This window comes from Talpa europaea (genome assembly GCF_964194135.1).
Source record: "Talpa europaea genome assembly, chromosome: 2".
Classification (NCBI taxonomy): domain Eukaryota; kingdom Metazoa; phylum Chordata; class Mammalia; order Eulipotyphla; family Talpidae; genus Talpa; species Talpa europaea.
The window spans coordinates 59281567-59302704 of NC_140068.1; the positions used below are offsets into that span (position 1 = coordinate 59281567).

The 21138-nt window shown below is 36.4% G+C and overlaps 1 protein-coding gene across 1 annotated transcript in view; it reads right to left on the minus strand.

Moving 5' to 3' along the window:
* ZNF292 (zinc finger protein 292) overlaps window positions 1–21138 on the minus strand; it is a 75957-nt gene that overhangs the window by 26429 nt on the left and 28390 nt on the right. The window contains exons 2-4 of the mRNA XM_084228323.1: window positions 5896–6050; window positions 5634–5712; window positions 3354–3489 (exon numbers count right to left, since the gene is read on the minus strand). Coding sequence (XP_084084449.1) covers window positions 3354–3489; window positions 5634–5712; window positions 5896–6050 — 370 coding nt within the window. The remainder of the gene's footprint in view (window positions 1–3353; window positions 3490–5633; window positions 5713–5895; window positions 6051–21138) is intronic.

Sequence of the window (21138 nt, forward strand, 5' to 3'; positions counted from 1 at the left end):
AACCCCTTCTAGAACAACAAGGAGAACAATGGAACAGATATAAGAAAAATTATGTGTGTTTGCTGAAACAACATAATCAGGTTACTGACTAAAGGCTTGAAGGGAAGGAAGAAGATTTCTATAAGTATCCCAGGGGTTGGACATAACTTTTTTATGGTTATATTTATTATCAAGGACCTGAACACCACAGTGTATGCCAAGGAAGTTTGCCAATGAGAGGAAACAGGGAAGAACAAAAACTCTGAATAACACAATCAAGAATTGAAAGGATACTGACAAGTTGCAGAGACAGAATGGATCTAATACAATGAAATTAAACAGAAAAAAAAAAAAAAAAAAAAAAACCTGTGTGCCAAAAGCCAAAGTAAAAAATGCAAATATAATTTCAGAGTAGCATTTAAAAAATTTTTATGTGGGTTTTAGTTAACCTCACTGAGTTGTGAGAACTAGGCTACCCAAAAAGGTAATGTCTCTTAAGTCATATTAAATTAAATATAAATTGTTAGGATGAAGTGGGGTAAGAGTATCAATGATCTCAAAGCTTACCAGGTCATATTTAGGGTACATATTAAGCTCTGGAAATTACACATTAAGAAGAACAATAATAAGCAAATGCACTCAAAAATCAGGAATCATGATTGCTGATCTGAAATTATGCTACACCAGGAAGGCTTTCTAGTCTATAGAAGGAAAGCATAAATTTGACAACAATCTTTAAATATCTTGAATACTATGGTGTGAAAGAGCTCTTTATACTTTGGTATGGTTTTAGGGGTAGCACTAAATCCAAAACATGGAAGCTCCGAAAACATATTTTTCACAGTAAAGATTTTCTGAGAGAGAACTACAGTTACCATTCTCTAAAACAAAAAGCTGATTTATGTATCAGTGACATTTTTAGGAGAATTAAAAATTGGGTAAAAGAGAGTATTCAGCACCTTTCCAATCTGAGATTATCACTAAAAAAAGCACAAGTAACATTTAATCATAAAGTTCCTGTGACATTCAAAGGAAATCTGCTTAACTTATACTGGTTTAGTTATTAGAGGTACTTTATTCTAAAATGCTGAAAACTTTAGGAAGCTAAAAAGTGAAACCAGCATTTAAAATCTTGACTCCTGTCCATCCTCAATCCCTCAAATTAAAGAGCATTTCTTGGTTTATTTGGGGTTTAGTAGATTCAAATTAATTTTTAAAAATGGAAAATTCAGGATTAAGTGTATTATCTAGTGTTCAAATACTATATCAAACTGTCAAATGCTATATAAAAAACTAGTGAGTACAGCCTACAGAGGTACTCATTCTCTGAGTGTTACTGTCTTCAAATCTGTTGTATTTTAGATTAAAGGGGCTGGATATATAAAAACTAAAAGTTCCCCATCCTTTTAAACCATCAAATTTGAAAATGTAAACAAATTAGTATATATGAGAAAACATTAATTCCTTTAACTTTTTTCAAAGGAAAAAATGAACACACACTTCTAGTATACACGATTATTCATAAAATAATTCCCATCAAGGAAACATTCTAAATAACAGAAGAGGAAGTAAATACTACAACCACAAAATTTCTCAATCAGATAACATTTCTCTGATTGTTTCATGAGCTATAGCAAAAGCCTGTCTATGTATAATCATCTGCTATTGTAGATCTCCTTTGTGCTCAAACTATTCCTGTGGCTGTATCAGCTAAAGACTAAGAAAAAAAGCAGCACATAGATGGGCAAAGACATTTGTTAGCAGAAACAATTTTAAGCACATTCAAACAGTAAGGAAACTGAACTCATTTTCTTTTAAAATAAGTTTTAAATCACTAAGGTAAAGGTTCCATTTTCTTGCGTTAGCATAATGTGAGTTTGGCAAAAACACATTTCAGAAATTGACAATGGCGGGGAAGCTAATTTTTTATTTAAATTAGTGTGTAACTTTATTTTATGAAGCTAGGTACAACAGAGTACAATATAAAAAGGAGGGAGGCTAAAGGTCTGACTTCAATTCTTGGTTCTGCTTGGATCATTAGCAATGTCATGTACAAAAGACAATCTTTCTTAACCTCCATCTTCTTGTCTTTAAAATAGGGACAATAGAGGTCCCCACCCTTTTCACAAGATCATTGTGAAGGTTAAATAAAACAAGCATAAAAAGCACTTTTCAAACTATTAAGAACTGTAACAATGTAGTTTGATTATTATTAATATATTACATCCAACATTTCCAAAAGGTGTTATCAGACTATAATTTGATGCTGGGTACAAAACAGTGATGTTAATATACTGAGAATAAAACAAATATACTACAGGTGAAAAAAATCTAAGATTCTCACTTTTAAATGTCACTAAATAATGAGGGCCTACTTTTCATTTCTCCAAGGTAATCTATAGATGTCCATGAAGGAAGAAAGCAGTAACAATGAATTTTTTGTGAAAACTAAGAAACAGATGACATTACTAGAAAAATCAGGAAAACACAGAGAAATGGCTAAGAGGGGAGTCAGGTAAGAACGCTCAGTTTAAAGACAAGTTTGGAAATTGGCTGGGAAAACTTTTGTAAAAGTATCAGAAAATTCACAAGCAATGGGCTTAATATTCCCTCCCCAGGGTCTCCAGAATTTGCCATGGTATAATAAAATACCTAAAGTTTGCAATTAATCTACAAAAAAAAAGCAGCAATACACAATGGAGAAGCATATTCACATCTCTAGTTAAATACCTTAAGAAAGGCTAGGGTGAAGTGGAAGCACTTTCCTAAATAATCTCAAGAAAAGAATAACTGTGCTGTCCTTCATGGTATACATAATTTTTGAACTCTGTACATTAAGGTTATTCATATTAGTGATTCAACTATTTTCAATAGGAAACTTGCCAGTTTAGCCTGAATCTTTACTGTACAGCTCTCATAATACTAACAAAGCAGGAGAAAATAAGACTAAGCAATAAGATGTTTGAGAAAGAGTATTAATTTTTTAGAGACAGAAAACTTGAGAGATTTGGCATTGATTTTTTACTCTATTTTGAGGAAAATCATTTCACTATCCTCTCTCTCTCTCCTTCTCCACCTGCCAAATAAGTTGACAAATATAAATTGCCACCTGTCAGCACGTTGCAGAGGGAATCCCTCTGTTGAAAAGCTAGGGAAAAACTTTTAGCTTCTCTGTTACTTTAATATTATATAACCTTATAAATACATCTTCTCCCATATAAAATAAAAGTGAAGGGCTTCAAGTACCTCAGGTAAAATTTAATTAAGTGGTCCCTTTTTGGCATATCTTAAGATAAATTATATCAGAAACAATTTTAAGTACTTATTTTTTTCTAGTCTAATGATTTTTTTTTCTCTCTTTCTAGAAAATTTACCTTTATCCTTATCCAATGGTTCCTGGGAAAGAATAGTGCACAGTACCGGGTTTTTCCACACCCCAGTCTCTTGAGCTAGAGTAGCTAAAAAATGCAATTCACAGCTGCCATTCTCCATCAGCTTTTCATGAGCTACCTATAAATATTAAATAAACATCCAAAGAATTACAACAGATTTTAAAAAGCAAATATATCAGGTTTTAAATATAATACCAAACTTTCAGAAAACAAACCTTTATAAATTTCATGTCACATTACAAAGTGCTACATTCTGTTACCTCTCATTTTTAAAGGTAAATCTCAAAGAATGAAAAGAATTACTAATTTTAAATAGTACTTTTAGAAAAACAATTTCCTCCCAAAAATCTAAACCAAGAGCAAAGTTATTTCACAAGAAAACCACTAAAATATCCATTGCATAAGAGACTACACATTTTACATCCTGTTGTTGGTAAAAATTTCCCCCCAAAACATCTACCATTATTAATAAGTGACAAATGTGCATTAGGTATAAGAGACAACTTACACATATTTCAATAAAAGGGACTTAAGAAAACAACCAAATGCATGCTTTTTTTTTTTGTTTATCATATAGCTTTGGCAATCTTATTAAAGCTGACAAACTTGCTTACTAGTTGTTTCCAAGTGGTCAAGCAATCAGCATATTCTTCAGCCAACAAAGACCAATCATTTTTAATCAAATAAGAAAATGTTCATTGAGAATTTCTATGGACAAATTACTAGGGAAGGGAGTTATCAGTGCCAGTGTTTATAGGACTTATCCTCTAGTAGAGTAGAAATATTTTAACAGCTAAAACAAAGGCAAAATGAAATAAATACTGTAAACCAGACATAAATTAACCCAGAGGAAGCACCATGGTGCTCTATTTATATGAAAAGTCTATTCCTCAAAGCCATAAAAATCTTCCCACTGCAACAAGATCGAGTGCTTAAAGAATTTTCTTTTAGTTACTGCTGAAAACTGCCACAAAGGGATTTAAGACTTCTCATTAATTCTTATGTATAAATATCAATCAGTGATACTGTTTCAAAAAGGGAAATTTGAAAGTTTATCTTATATTGACAAACAAAATCAATAGCAAGAGGAATTGGCATTATATTTGTACACAAGTAACTTTTAAAATTAATTATATGTAGAGTATATGTGAATGCCAAACAATGAAAAGTTCTGAAATAATTATTTAACTTTGAAAACAAACACTCGCTGCCTGAGGTTAAAAAAAAAAAAAAAAAAACTAAGACACAAATCACTGATATGCTGAAGCAGAAATTGCATGAGCAAAAAGTTAGTGGCAATGTGACAAACAGGACAGGACAGTTTCATTTCAACAAGCAGTTATTAAGTATCTACTATGTTTAAGATCTTATGGGGAATCCTATGTTATTAAAATATGAATTCTACCTTCAAGAATTTTGTACTTGATATAGATTTTAATGTGTGATATTGAAATGGGAAAATTGATCTATCTTATTTCACATGCTTCTAAAATTTGAGACTAACCCTCTTTATCTTCCACAGAAAAACAGAAGGCCAAAAGATGTCTTAACACTATCTAGAGAAATAGACAAGTATACTATTTAAAACTAGTTAGGCAGAAACATTTTTTTTAACCAATTAATCAAATATACAGGAAGCAATAAGATATCCAGCACAATGTAGTGCTTAAAATAATATTTAACGTTCCTGAAAATACTCTTAAGTGCTAACTGTGCAGTACACATATCATTAGAATAACCACTGAATAAAAGACAAAGCACATGTTGCCAGATATAGGATTCAAATGACTGCTCTGTGATATTAACTGTAGAAACGTGGGCAGATAACTATATTAGAGCATGAGCCTCAGTTTCCTCACCTTTAAAATGTACTATACACCAAGAGAGCTTTCAAAAGGATTAAATGAGATGTTAATTCTTATAAAGCATATTGCAGATTTTTAGCAATTAGTGAAGCTATTTCTAAACACAAATGAGGGCATTTTCTTTTGTGTTCTCTTACTGTTTTGGAAAATCCTAATTATCTGATTTTAAGGAACAGTGTGTGCTGTTCAACCAATCTTACTAAATATATGTATTCATTTTAGCAAACACTGAGCATCTACTATATGCTTTATTAGGACACTAGTACTAATAAAAACAGCAATTAATGTTTGTCATTACTTAGACATTTTAAAGTTTCACTGATTATTTTATTAAGAATAAAAGGAAAGTAATATATAAGCTATATCTATGTAAAATCTAGTAGGTAAATATTCTCACCTGCACCAGTGTCTGAAATTGCTCCCACTGTTTATCTGATAACTCAACAGGCAGACACAATAAAAGTTCAACACAGCTTCTAAAAAACAAAAAGTTGGCAAGAACACAAATAATTATTAGAATTCAAAGTAAAATAAAACCAACAATTCTAATGTTGTCAGCAGACTCTCCATATATTTAAAATTGAACAATCATAAGACCTGTGATATATAGTTTTTAAAAAGCTAAATCTAATTTTTTATTTACTCAAAGGTCTACTCACAATGCCAAGCGTTCCAGAACCAACGCTACATTTTCACATTCAGAGGTAAGATAAGGTCGGGCTTTAACATAACTTTGGATAGCCACTGTGTATACCTCCAATAAAGGTAAGGGATCTTCTGATGTTTTCCATTTCTCTGCATATTCAAGGAGTGTCTGTTTTGGAAGGAATAATAAAAATATTCAATGTGAATAAAAATACACCATTTTTCTTTACTCCCTAAGAAATTCTGAAAAATAACATTTCTATTTATAAAAACAAATAGTAGTTTGTGCTGATTCAAATATTAAAAGTAATAAAGTCATATTTCTAGCAACTAGAGAAAAGATCAGTGTTAATTCATGCAACAATAGCATCATTTTATGATTTTTTTTTAAATCTTATTTATTTATTTATACAAGCACTGGGTACAGTCAGAAGCGCAGGAGGGTGAGAGAATTCACCAGAGCCAGAGCGGGGAACAGAACAGGCAGACCGACGAAATACACTGCTGAGGGGAGCAGCGGGCGGCAGGAGAAGTCTGCACGCCATGTGGGACCCTCGCCGGCAGCTGGCCGGGATCGAACCGGCACTGCAGAGGCTGGGGGCAGCTTCGCAGCCCAGAGTACAACCGCTGCATACCAGGGGAGGCCCATTTTTATGATGGTTTTAAATAGTGCAAGCAATAGCTCTTTTCTCCCCTAGTCAAAATGCTACCTTTTCCACTAAAATTTCTAAGATTTAACTTGGGCAAGTAAAACTTGACCAGGCATGCAGTGCACAATTTCAAAGAATATTTAGGCTTCTATTTTTCAAATAAGGAGCAGGAAATTCAACACCTAACAAAAAATGACATTTGTCAGAAAAGACATGTAATTTTTCAGTCAACAACAACAAAAATTTAACATCTTACTCTTCTTATGAAAAGCATTATCACTAAAAAAATCATCTAAAGAACTTTAATGTTTATCAATATTAAAGAATGACTACATGATCAAGCAATTTTTGTAATAAGGTGTTCTTTTTTAAAATTAAAAAACATTCTCCAATCCTTAATGAAGTAAATATTTCATATTCATCCTATAAAAATTGCTAAAAGGAAAAAAATGCTTATCCTACTAAAAAGTAAAATCCAACAGTTAATTTTTAAAGATATTATTGATGTTATTCAATGATTCATGAATCAGCAACATCCCATCTTGCAGACAGGAGCTCCAAAAGGCTTTACGAAATAAAAGGTTTTTTATAGACAGAAGGGGGGGAGATAAGGAAATTATTAGCAGAGAGTGAACTGTTTCCGGCATGGTTAACTTCTTTTGGGAGAAGGAATAGGTCTGTAAGACAGATTACCTGATCAGGAAATTGCAGCTGACTTTCTTGTGAAAGGCTGAAACTATAATTAGGTTAGGTCATAAGTGGTGGTTTTTGACATGTGTGAAGCTTAAGCACATTTGGGGTCTGCTGTCTTTTTTAAAGAATTCTATTGAAATAAGAGATGGGTAAGAAACTGACAACAGTAGTAAAAAAGACAACCACATGTTAAGATTCTACAACTATTAAAATCAAGAGTCAGAAAAACTATCAAAAAGGCACTAAAATTACACTAAATAAAATAGGACTTCAATTAAATGGTTTTATGAAATAGAAGACTTCCACAATCGGTCCTCGGTATATAAGGGTTAAGACTCATTTTATCACTTATGGAAATTCAGGTGTCTTCTAGAGAAGATGTTCCATGAGGGCTTGTATCCTCTGGCATATAGATGCAATTTTGTAAAAATGTGTGGGAGGGAGGGAGGGAAGAAGGATTAAAGGAAAAAGGACGGAGGGGAGGGAGACTAGAAGGAAATTACACCTCAAATCTCAAACTCACAACATTGAAAACAAACAACTGCTTGTCCTCTCTACTAACCTCTAAAGAAGCAATATGTGAGGGCCTCCCCGGTGGCGCAGCGGTTGAGCGCTGGGTTGCGAAGCTGCCCGCGGACGCAGGTTCGATCCCCAGCTGCTCCCCGGCCACCAGAGGAGGGTCCCACATGGTGCGCAGACCTCTCCTGCCGCCCGCTGCTCCCCTCAGCAGTGTACTTCAGTCCTTCTGCCTGCTCTGCTCCCTGCTCTGCCTCTGGTGAATTCTCTCACCCTCCCGCGCTTCTGACTGTCCCCAGTGCATGTATAAACAAACAAACAAACAAATAAATAAATAAATAAATAAAACATGCCTCTATTTAAAAAAAAAAAAAAAAGAAGCAATATGTGAGCAGACAGAATAGGCAGATTAATTACCATTAATATGGTAATTTAAATAACAACTTAACTTTCTGAGTAATCATGTATTCATAGATCCTAACCTCCAAGCTAGACAGGGTGCAGGAAACCTGGAGACCTGGTACTTGCAAATGACATCTAAAACGAGGCTAGTTTTGTGGGATAAAGTCCTTTAGCCTTTGGAGTGTGATGCCAATTCTAGATAGTGTCAGAGTTTAACTGAATTGTAGGACAACTATCAATATTTGGTGTTATCTAATAAAACTGCTACTAGTAAAGACACCATGTATTTGAGGTCAACAGTAAAAAAAAAAAATCTTTAAAGGACTTTTAGAAATCTAAACAAAACCTACCAATCAAATGGAAAAACCAAGTATAATGTTATGTATCTTAAAAATGTTACAGGTGTAGGGGTCTCTCAGATGGCACAAGGGGGTAAGATACAACCTATGAAGCTATCTGCAGCCACTGCAGCATGAGTTCAATCAATACCTGGCTAGGGCGCTACCCACATGGAGCAGCAGACCCCTCCTGATTCACCCACTGCTCCCCTCAGCAGTGTATTTCAGTCAATCGCCTGTTCTGTTCCCCACTCAGTCTCTGGTGAATCCTCTTACCCCACATCTCTGGCCTGTATCACAGTTCTTTAAAAAAAAATGTTACAGTTGCAAAAAGTTGACATGATTGGTTCTAATGTTTTCCTTAGGAATTTTATGGCAATATAACAGATAATCTCACTCACATTTTCAAGGATTTCAGAATAAACACCTATTATGGATACAATTCTTACTTTAGCTAGCATTTGTCTTTCTACACAAAGTTATTCTTTCTGCTGGAGAAACAAGTTTACACATCTGGGGAAGTTCACACCTGGGCAAATGCTCCCAATCAAACACGGATTAGATCAAACCTGTAGGTTCCCCATTAGTATTCTTGTAGGAATGAATTTCCATAATAGCTTAACTTTTAATAAAATATATATCATATACTGATTTCCCAAAACTTTTGAAATTATAAGCTTCTCACCCCCAATTCTGAAGAAACTCTTATCTACCTGACACACACACACACTCCCACCCTCCCCCCCCCCTTTTTTACCCAACCTGTAACTTGGTATGTCTAGCTCTGTAAAGGTTACTCATACTTTAACTTTCCTTTATGTAACTGAGTTCTGTTCTCAGATGAAAGAAGTTTTTAAATTTAACTGATTAATATATATCCAAAGATGAGTTCTTTTGAGTAAAAGAGTCTGAACTGGTAAGAAAAATACACAATTCAGGGCCTCCCTGGTGGTGCAAGGGGTTAAGCACCGCACTATGAAGCAATCCGCAGCCTCTGCAGCATAAGTTTGATCCCTGGCCAGGGAGGTGACCCACATGGCACAGCAGATTGCTCCTGTCTCACTTGCTGCTCCCCTCAGCAATGTATTTCAGTAGATCCGCCCTATCTGCACCCCACTTTGTCTCTGGTGAATCCTCTCACCCCCTGCATTTCTGGCCTGTACCCCAGCTCTTGTATGCATAAATCAATCTTTAAAAAAATTTTTTTAAAAAAAATACACAATTCACAGAATATTAGCACCTGAAGGCACCTTAAAAAATGATCTCACTTCATTTTACAGATGAGAAAAGAGGGAGAGGAAAGCAGATTCTGGTGAAAATGAATCCACTTAGGTAGCTAATTAGTAGTCTGGGAATAATTTAACTAGGGAGGAAAAAAGGATGATGGCAGATTATGAGATGGTATAAAAACAAAACTGATGACAAGTTCATATAATTAGATATTAGAGAACAAATTAAAAAGTTGGGTGAAAAAGCAAGTATCTATCTGTATAAAGCTATAAGCTGATATTCACTGCAAACAAGTTTATCAATAAAACATCCCTTGTTTCTGAAGACACTAAAGATCAAGAGAATCACTGGAAAGTAAAAGTATCCTCAACATGACTGGTTACTAAATTTTGCTTTCTTCAATTAAAAAAATTGCTCATTTGCATTTACTGCCTTAATCTATAATAGGATTTCCAGGCAGGAATCCCAAAATGATCAGATTCATATTCTTTTCACAGAATCAGAAGAGACCTTTAAAGATCATTTAATTCTATTTTACAGTGGTCATTAAAGGGTCCAGTGACCTGAATGATATTTAAAACAATTGATAATTAGCAAAGCCAGGCAAGACTCATTCTTTGTACAACATTCTGTCCACTACAATAAATACTATGTGTGGTAATGGCACATAATTATAAATCTGTGGAATTTATAATTATAAAGTATCTTTTGCCTATGTTATTTCAATTATTCCTCATCTCTATGAGAAAAATACTATTTATCCAATTTGCCAACCATAGTCGGATCTTTTTTACCAGTTAAATTCATTTTAACAGAAGAATTAACATCATTAAAACTGCGGTATTACCCAAAGCAATTTACAGATTTAATACCTACTCAAAAATATCAGTGATTTTTTTTTTAAGATTTATTTATTTATTTATTTATATAAGCACTGGGTACAATCAGAAGCATGGGAGGGTGAGAGAATTCACCAGAGCCAGAGTGGGGAGCAGAGCAGGCAGAAGGACCGAAGTACACTGCTGAGGGGAGCAGCGGGCGGCAGGAGAGGTCTGCGCGCCATGCCATGCGGGACCCTCCTCTGGTGGCCGGGGAGCAGCTGGGGATCGAACCGGCACCGCAGAGGCTGTAGGCAGCTTTGCAACCCAGCGCTCAACCGCTGCACCACCAGGGAGGCCCAATACCAGTGATTTTTTAAGGAAACGGAACAATTATCTAATGTATATGGAACCACAAAAGGCCCTGAACAACTAAAACAATCTTGAGAAAAAAAAACAAGAAAAAATGGAGGAATCACACTTTCTGACTTTAAGCAATATTACACAGCAACAGTAATCAAAAGCAGTATGGTACTAAAACAAAAACAAAAACTCAGACCAATGGTATACTGAACTGAAAGTCCAGAGATAAATCCATATAAATACAGACAGCTAATTTCGAAAAGGAATAGTGATCATTCATTGGAGAAAAGACAGCCCTTTTAAATAAATGGTACTGGGAAACGTGAATAGTCACATGCAAAAAAATAAAGCAAGACCCATATTAACACCATACACAAAAATTAACTCAAAATGAATCAAAGATTTTGACATAAGAACGAAAAACATCAAATACTTGAAAGAAAATACAGCAGACACATTACAGGACATCTACCACAAAGATGTATTTGGGAACACAACCATTACAAAAACTAAAGGGTAACCTACAGAATGAGAAAAAATATTTGCATATCATACATCTGATAAGGGGCTAATTCCCAAAATTTATAAAGTACTTACACAATGCAACAACAAAGAAAGACATGACCCAATTTAAAAAAACGGGCAAAGGACCTCAATAGGCACTTCTCTCTCTAAAGAAGACATTCAGATGGCTTATAGACATAAGAAAAAATGTTCAATGCCAGTTACTGCAAGAGATAATTCAATATGAATTAAAACCACACTGAGACACCACCTCACCCTGTGAGAAAAGCCCATATGAAAAAAAGAACAGATTAACGAATGTTGGTGAGGTTGCAGTGAAAAAGGAACTCAACTCAGGGTTGGTGTGAATGCAAGTTGGTATAGGCCCTATGGAAAACAGTATGTGGAAGTCTCATGAAAATAAAAATGGGAAATTCCACTTGATACAGCAATACTTTAGGCATCTATCCAAATAAGAAAAATCGAATACAAAAAAACTACCTATACCTAGGTACACAGCAGCACTGTATATAATTGCCAAATCATGGAACCAACCCACATGCCCGTCAACACATGAATGGATAAATTGTGGAGCACATATTCGATGGAATATTACACAGCTGTGAAGAAAGATGAAATGGTGGCACCTGGGACAAAAATGGATGGACCTTGAGGTGATTATCAATCAAAAAGTGAAAGAGGGCCTCCCTGGTGGCGCAATGGGTTAAGCGCCCCACTATGAAGCAATCTGCAGCATCTGCAGCCTGAGTTTGATCCCAGGCCAGCCAGAGAGAAACTCAGATGGCGAAGCAGATCTTTCCTGTCTCGCCCGCTGCTCCCCTCAGCAATGTATTTCAGTCAGTCTGCTTTTCTGTTCTCCACTCTGTCTTTGATGAATCCTCTCACTCCCCGCATCTCTGGCCTGTACCCCAGCTCTTGCATGCATAAATAAATAAATCTTTTAAAAAAATCAAAGATTACAGGACCTCCCTGGTGGTGCAAGGGTTAAGACGCAACCTTTGAAGCTGTCTGCAGCCTTTGCAGCATGAGTTTGATTCCCCGGCTGGCCAGAGAGCAACCCACATGACGCAGCAGACCTCTCCTGACTCACCCGCTGCTCCCCTCAGCAGTGCATTTCAATCTGCCTGTTCTGTTCCCCATTCTGTCTCTGGTGAATCCTCTCACCCCCCACACCTCTGGCCTATACCCCAGCTCTTGTATGCATAAATAAATAAATCTTTAAAAAAACAGTGAAAGACTTCAGATAGTATCATTCAAATGCAGAATATAAATACTCAAAAAAAATTACAAACAACAGAAGAAATAAAATTTTGAATTAGGCAAAAAGAAGGTAATGGTTACCTGAGGAAACGGGACAGGAAGGAGGAGATGGGAAGGGAGGCAGATGGAGAATGCACCATGGGTGGTTTGGTGGAGAGAATTAAAAAAAAAAATTAGCTGAGCGGTAAGAAAATCCAACTCAAAGCAATATAAATAATAAAAGTTTCTCACATGACAGGAAATTAAGAGGAAGGGCAGGTTCTAGGATCTACTAGATAAGTCTTTACCCTGCCAAGCTCAGGTCCTAGCCCCACCTAAACCTGAGCCCTCCAAAGTATAACAGGCTTCTTATCCAGAATTAGCAATAACTAGAAGAAAAGGTAAAACCACTTCTTCATGCATATATCTTTAAGACTGTCGGGAAACCTTACTAGAAAAGTCCAACTCAATTCCCATTAGCAGATTTCTTTTCAGGTCTGAATGGCCAGAACCGCATCACACATCTGTGAAAAAATCATGCCGTCAGAATGGAATCCCAATGTTGGAAATAGAAACCCTTTCTCTGAAGCACAAAGCCTTATGAAAGGAAGGAAAATATGTGCATAAAATCAGGGTTCTAGTAGGATAGTGATGGAGGGGCAAAAGTCTATTGCTTTAGTTGTCTCACCAATTTTTTTTCCTACATGCTCCCAAAAATGAATGTGTGTGCATGTATATATTTATATACATATACTTACATATACACACACAGGTAAAAAGATAATATTATTGTGATCTGGTTTGTAGAGGGTGAGTGGATCATACAGAAGCTAAGAGGGAGGGAAGACCTAAAAATCTTCTTACAAGGCACCAGATCGCTTTCATTAGAGTGTAAACTATAAGCTAGGTATGGAAAAAAAAATTTTTAAACTGAGTTATATGAAGAATGATTGATGGAAATAAGAATGCTTAATCTGGATAATAACATTTACTGCATATTTATTACACACTGGACCCTATTCTTAGAGTTTTACATGTATTATCTATTAGACAAATTACAGTAATATATTAAAAACAGACAAACAAAGAGATGAGGTAAGAAAGAAGTTGTTCACAGAACAACTTAGGAGGCAGAGAAGAGATTCAAACCCTAGCAGTCTGACTTCAGAGTCTGTGTTCTTAACTACTATGCTCTGTATTTCTAGAGAAATAAAAACTTGATTTATAGCCAAATTCACAAGAGTGAAGATCTGTTATGTAAAAGTGTTAGTCTAGTCTGTGTGGGCTAAAATGTGATAGATAACATTTCTCCTTCCTATGAGGTAGAAGCATCAAACTATTAGAGTTAACCAAAAATATAACAGGTTGGCATCCTGGATCACAAGGATCTATCATTGAAGTTATTCAAATACAAGCTAGATGATTCTAATTTAGGATGCTGTAGAAGTCATATTTTGGAGACATATTCTATTCAGTGAAGAGAATACATTTGTGTGTGGTGGGTGGGGTCAGGGGAGTTGATAGTCCTAAACTGGTTATTCATAAAGGTTTTTGTTGGTTTGCATATTATTTTTTAAACATTTTGTTTCTGATATTTAAAAATCATGTCTTGGGCCTCCCCAGTGGCGCAGTGGTTGAGCGCTGGGTTGTGAAGCTGCCCACAGCCTCTGTGGCGCCGGTTCGATCCCGGCTGCTCCCCAGCCACAGGAGGAGGGTCCCACATGGCGCGCAGACCTCTCCTGCCGCCACTGCTCCCCTCAGCAGTGTACTTCAGTCCTTCTGCCTGCTCTGCTCCCCGCTCTGGCTCTGGTGAATTCTCTCACCCTCCCGCGCTTCTGACTGTACCCAGTATTTGTATAAATAAAATTAAATAAATAAAAATAAATAAATAAAATCTTTAAAAAAATAAAAAAATAAAAATCATGTCTTGGGCCTCTCCGATGGCACAGTCAGTTGAGCACCGCACTATGAAACTGTCCACAGCCTCTGAAGTGAGGGTTCGATACCGGCTGGCCAGCAAGAAGCCCACCTGGTGCGGCAGACCTCTCCTGAGTCGCCCACTGCTCCCCTCAGCAGTGTATTTCAGTCAGTCTGCCTGTTCTGTTTCCCACTCTGTCTCTGGTGAATCCTCTTCACCCTCCCTCGCATCTGGCCTGTACCCTGGTTCTTGTATAAATAAATCTTTAAAAAATAAAATAAAATAAAATAAAAATCTGTCTTACCTAAAACCTGGATTTCTGGCTTTTCTTTAAATTCTTTTTTAGAAAATCTACAACTTTAGGCTCATGTTCCAACATAGCAACAACTAGCTGGAAGGGGGTGATGAGTCAGGTTCCCAGACTGACACCAATACAAGCCTTACCTAGCTGCTTCCCTCTTTAAGGGAACTGCTGGACCCCTATAAGGCATTTGTGGTCATTCTATTCTATAGTTCATGTTACAGATTAAACATGAGACAGAAAAAATATTTACAACAAGGAAAAGAATTAGGCTAAAGAATCATGCTCTAACAAGGTCTCTAACACAGTAGTTCTCAATCTCTTCTTCACTATCATCTCCTCCTAAGGAGCTTTTGACTTTTTATCTAAACCATCTCCAACCCCAATGAAATTTTAATACCATAGATGTACTATATCTGTTTATAGGCTACAAACTGTTGTACTAAGATTGTTGTTGTTTGGCTCCCTAAGAGTCAATTTCTACCTCTGAGGACTAACAATGCACACTTTAACAATTTGGCTCTTAAGTTGATTTCTCATTATCTAAATCAGCAGAGACGAGAACATATATACTCGGGAGAGAAATTCAATATGATTAATTTCCAGCAGCTTCCTCTATTTCCTCAAAGAATTGTTAGGAAAGAAAACAAAAGAGGTAAAACCACAGAGATTAAATATAATGAGCTAAAGGTTAAATTACATTATTGTCCTAAATAAAGATAAGACTATAGGAGTGTTGGCTATGTTCATATTGTTGTACTCAGGTTCCAGTTCCAATTTATATCTAGTATTCTCTAGAGTAGAAGTTCTTAAACATTTTTATCTCATGACCCTTATGCTCTTAAAAACTACTCAAGATCCCAAAGAGTTTTTGTTTATGTGGGTTATAACTATAGTATATGGGTCATAAGTACTGATAATCACCATACTAGAAATGAAAACAGATTTTTAAAAAATTATATTTTTATGTATGAATTTAAAATAAACATCACATTTACTATAAACAAGGAATAGTAATTAAAAACCTCTTTCAAAAAGAATTAGAAAAGTGGCAGTTTTACATTTTTTCAACATCTCTGATGTTTGACTTAATAGAAAAGAGCAAGATTCTAATAACAGTTTCTGCATTTAATCCGTTGCAGTATCACATGATGTAATCTGTAAAATTCCACTGTATACAAATGAAAGAAGATAAATAACATCTTGTAGTTTTGACCTTTTGGACCCCTGTATCTTTCATGAGTGCCTAATATTCTTTAAAATTTCCAAGTTAGGGCCTCCTTGGTAGCACAAGGCATTAGGATGCAACCTAAGAAGCTATCCGCAGCCTCTGCAGCATGAGTTTGATCCCCGGCCGGCCAGGGAACAACCCACATGGCACAGCAGACCTCTCCTGTCTCGCCTGCTGCTCCCTCAGCAGTGCATTTCAGTCAATCTGCCGGTTTTGTTGCCTGCTCTGTCTCTGGTGAATCCTCTCATCCCCCACACCTCTGGCCTGTACCCCAGCTCTTACATGCTTAAATAAATAAATCTTTTTTAAAAATTCCAAGTAATTAAAATAAATTTTTCTACAAAAAATGGTGGCTTAGACACATATTTTGCACCTTGCTTTCCTTAAATCTTACTAAATTAAATAAGAGTTATTGTTTTAAAGTGGCATAAACCGGGCCTCCCCGGTGGCGCAGCGGTTGAGCGCTGGGTTGCGAAGCTGCCCGCGGCCTCTGCAGCGCCGGTTCAATCCCCGGCTGCTCCCTGGCCACCGGAGGAGGGACCCACATGGCGCGCAGACCTCTCCTGCCGCCCGCTGCTCCCCTCAGCAGTGTACTTCGGTCCTTCTGCCTGCTCTGCTCCCCGCTCTGGCTCTGGTGAATTCTCTCACCCTCCCGCACTTCTGACTGTACCCAGTGCATGTATAAACAAAACAAACAAACAAACAAACAAACAAACAAAGAAAAACATGCCTCCATAAAAAAAATAAAATAAAATAAAAAAATAAAGTGGCATAAACCAACAAACAACCAAAAAAATAAAAGAATGAAGGGAAGAGAAACAAAATTTTAATACTGGAAATCGTAAGGAAGATTAGCATTCCAAGAAAAGACACTAGTAAATAGGCTTTATATAACTACGTAGAATTACCAAAGGGCTCTAGAACTGGGAACAGTAGACACCTGTGGAAATGAGGATGAGGGTTGGGCTAAGAATGAAAGACTGAGATTCTATTTAAGCAATTAAGTCTCCCTCATTTCCTCATTGCACTCCACAGCTAGGTGATCCAAGCTTGGTACTAATCCTATCCCCAGCAGAACTTTATTCTGTAGTGAAGTTTTTGAAAAGATGTCTGGACATAGTTGGGAGGAGGTACTTTACTTTTAACAGGACATTAAGTCAACTTTATATACTGACTATAGAGAAAATCTCTTCTCAAATCCTTTCCCCCAAATCATTACCAAAACCTTCAAAATCTGTCAATGTCCTTTCATTCTTGCCCTACCTTTATCCCCATTTCCAGTTCTTGTGCCCTTCGGTGCTTCTACATAATTACATAAATCCTACTTATCGGTCACTTTTCTTGCAGTGCCAATCTTCCTTATGATTTCCATAGTCCCTTGGGAACTCGAGAAAAGATCCAAAGATTCCAAGACCAGGCCTTTCCCAGAAAAAAAAGTAACTAGCCCCCGGCCCACCCCCACCATGATCAAGATCAAAACACATCTCATTATTGAGCCTGGGCCTTCAATTTTTCAGTAGTACATCTTTAAATATGGCCAACCACATGAGAGGAGAAAGCATACACTGTACAAAATGGAAGAATTATGTAAAATATATATATAATAAAAAAACAAAGGGGGGGGGAAAGGAATAAATATGGCCAACCATGGACTGTTAGACATTTGAGGAATGCATCTAAAGAGGTTAGGGAGGGAAGAAGCAGGAAACAAAGTGAGGAGAAATGCAGGGAGAAGACAAAATTCCAAGAAATTATTGTTAATATCCTGAGAGAGAATGCATTTGACCCATTAACACCATATAAAAGGCATACTTATAAAAAATATTTAAATTAAAAATACAATAGAAATGAAAACTTCTAAGAGTTGGAAGATATACAGAGGAAGAGTGAAATAAAAGGAATAGGGGAGAAAAGATAATTTGGAGAATAGTGATAGAGGTTCCATAACGAAATATAATTGTTCCATGAAGTCAGAACAGAGAACTGGAAAAGAAATGAAAGAATTATTTTAAGTTAATTTCCTAGAAGCTAAGGATGAGATTTCTAAGGACAGAACTGAAAGTTACACCAAAGTATATGTGACAGGGAAGGGGGAAAGGGAGAGGAAAGAGCACCACAACAAAAAACCAAAGACCTCAGTAGCAACACTGGAACAAAAGGAAAATGAAGCACTGCATCAAAAAGAAAGGGGAAATTATTTCTTTCAAATATCTTAAGTTAAATGCCAGGAAAGTTTCCAGACATGGAAGCTTTCAAAAATTTCGCCTTCTAGACATATTTTTTGAGGAGTTTACTGAAGGGGAAATTTCCCCAAATGAAGGAATAAACCAAAAAAGGAAAACAATGTTATCTAGGAAAAAAGGAATCTAACACAAGAGATTTGATGAAAAAAGATCCCAAGATAACTGTAGTAGGTCTGAAGAATGATTATAGCTTATCAGGTAGCTGTAGGAGAGAATTTCAAGTAAACTTCATAGATTAATTTAGGGACTTTGATAAGTCGAGAGGAGATTTATAAAACTGGATAAGCATTTGGATGGAATTAATTATATCTGTAGAAAATTCTGTTAAGGAAATAAGATAAGTCTATAGAAATCTGTACTGAGCAAGTCAAGAACACACATTCTTTACAAACACAAGTGAAAAAATTTACAAAAATGGTGCCACAAACTAGGCCACAGAGACAGTTACAAGAAATAACAAAACCCAAAAGAATTAGACATAAGCGATGCTAAGTCAGCTCTCCAGTTCAATGATCTTGCTCCTCTCATGCTTGTGTACATCAAAAAGAGATGTGCTTAGATAAGCTGCTGCTGCTAGATGGGTGAGGAGGGTAGATACCAACGGGAACAATGTTCTAGTTGAGGTCAACATCCAGCCAACTTCAAACCTGTACATGCCTCCATGCAAGAGCAGCAGATGCCTAGCCAACAATCCCTGGGACCTAGTGAATGAGCAAAGGATCTTGTGACTATGAAGCAGAATTTTATGAAAACAACAGAATTAAGCACTAAAGTTAGATAAAGAACAAAGTAAACTCAAAGTAAAAAAAAATGAAAATAGTAAAAGAAGGCCTTCCCCAGTAGTGCAGCAGGTTGTGCACAGAGCTGTGAAGCTGTCCGCAGCCTCTACAGTGCAGGTTCAATTCCCAGCCAGCCAGGGTGATACCCACATGGTGTAGCAGACCTCTCCTGCCTTGCCCTCTGCTCCTCTCAGCAGTGCTTTCCATCTGTTTGCCTGTTCTGCTCCCCACTCTGTCTCTAGTGAATCCTCTCACCCTCCCACGCCTCTGACTTATATCCCAGTTCCTATATAAATAAAAATAAATCTTTATTTAAAAAAAAGAAAATAGTGAAAGAGCTATAGTAAAAAAACAGAAAATAAAGAGTCAACAGGATCAATAAAACAGTTATTTACAAAGACTTAAAAAAATCTTTTGGCAAAACTGAGCAAGAAAAAAATGAAAATACAAATAAACAGAATTAGGAATGAGCAAGGGACCATAATCAGGGAAGCAATACAGATTTTTTTTAAATTATAATATATTGAATAATTTCATTCTGCTTAAATATTCTTACTATTATTTAATGAAATGCCTTAAAATATGATTGTAATGGAAATGTTCCAGAAAAGTTACCAAAACTATCTGCAGAAGAAATAGAAAACAATAGTCTTTTACCCACTGAAGAAAATGATCCCAATTTAAAAAAAGTCATTACATGGTTATTACAGAAAAACCTAGCAAACAATCTTTTAGGAAATGGATCTTTTTATTGTAGGAACTTTTAGAAGAAAAGAAGGGGGAAAGGAAGGAGGGAAAATGTCCCAATGTCATCGTTTGAGGTTACCATAAACTTGAAAACATGGTTTATGTATTATGAGAAAGGAAAATCACAGGCCAATCTCACTTATAAACAGGTTTTAAAATACTAAATATATTGGGCCTCCCCTGGTGGTGCAGCGGTTGAGCACTGGGCTGCCGGGCAGCTTCTGCAGCGCTGATTCGATCCCAGGCCCTTGGCGAGGGGTCCCACATGGTGCGCACACCTCTCCTGCCATCCGCTGCTCCCCTCAGCAGTGTACTTCGGTCCTTCTGCCTGTTCTGCTCCCCGCTCTGGTGAATTCTCTCACCCTCCCGTGCTTCTGACTGTACCCAGTGCTTGTATAAAATAAATAAATAAATCTTTTTTTGAAAAAATAAATAAAATAAAATACTAAATATTAGCAAACCAAATCCTGCAATCATTTTAAGCCATTTTAAAATATTTTTTTAAATAATCACAAAGTTACAAAAAGTTGGAAATACAGCACAGAGAAATTTTTCTGAGTCATTTGAGAGATGGTTGCAAACCTGATGATGCCCCATTGCCTCCAATATTTTAGTGAGCCTCCCCTATAAACAAGAACATTCTCTTGCATAACCACAGTATAACCACAAGAATGATATCTTTTATAGAAATGGAGACAGTTCAGAACCAAGGATTGTATTCAGTTGTCATGTCCCTGCAATCTCTTTAAGTCGTAAATGGAACTTAAAATGTCTCAACACTATCAAAAATTACAGGCCTACCTATTATTCTGTAGAATGTCTCTCAAATTGAGTTTGATATTTTCTCATGACTATATTCACGCTATACATTTTTTTGTAGGAGTATCACAAAAGTGGTAGCATTTCTTCTCATGTACCCTTATCAAGAGGAGCATATTTTTAATTTGTTCCCTTGTGGCTGATGTTCTTTTTGATTACTTGATTAAAACAGTGTGTGAGCTCCCTACTCCACTTGGGCTCTGACTTAACCTGCTAGAAATGGCTATCACTCTTTGTAGTTCATTGCTCCTTTACCCTTTGCTTAGGCTCTGACACTCTATGCCAAATTGTCCCTCTGCAGAAATACTTTCCTCTGGCTCTGAAGGTCTATGGAAGGATGCGCCCTCCCTCCTTCATGAATGCCCTACTCATCTTCATTTCCCCCTAACAATCTCAGTTGGATTCTAAATCACTTCAGCCCCCTCACTGTGGAGCTCTCCTTACC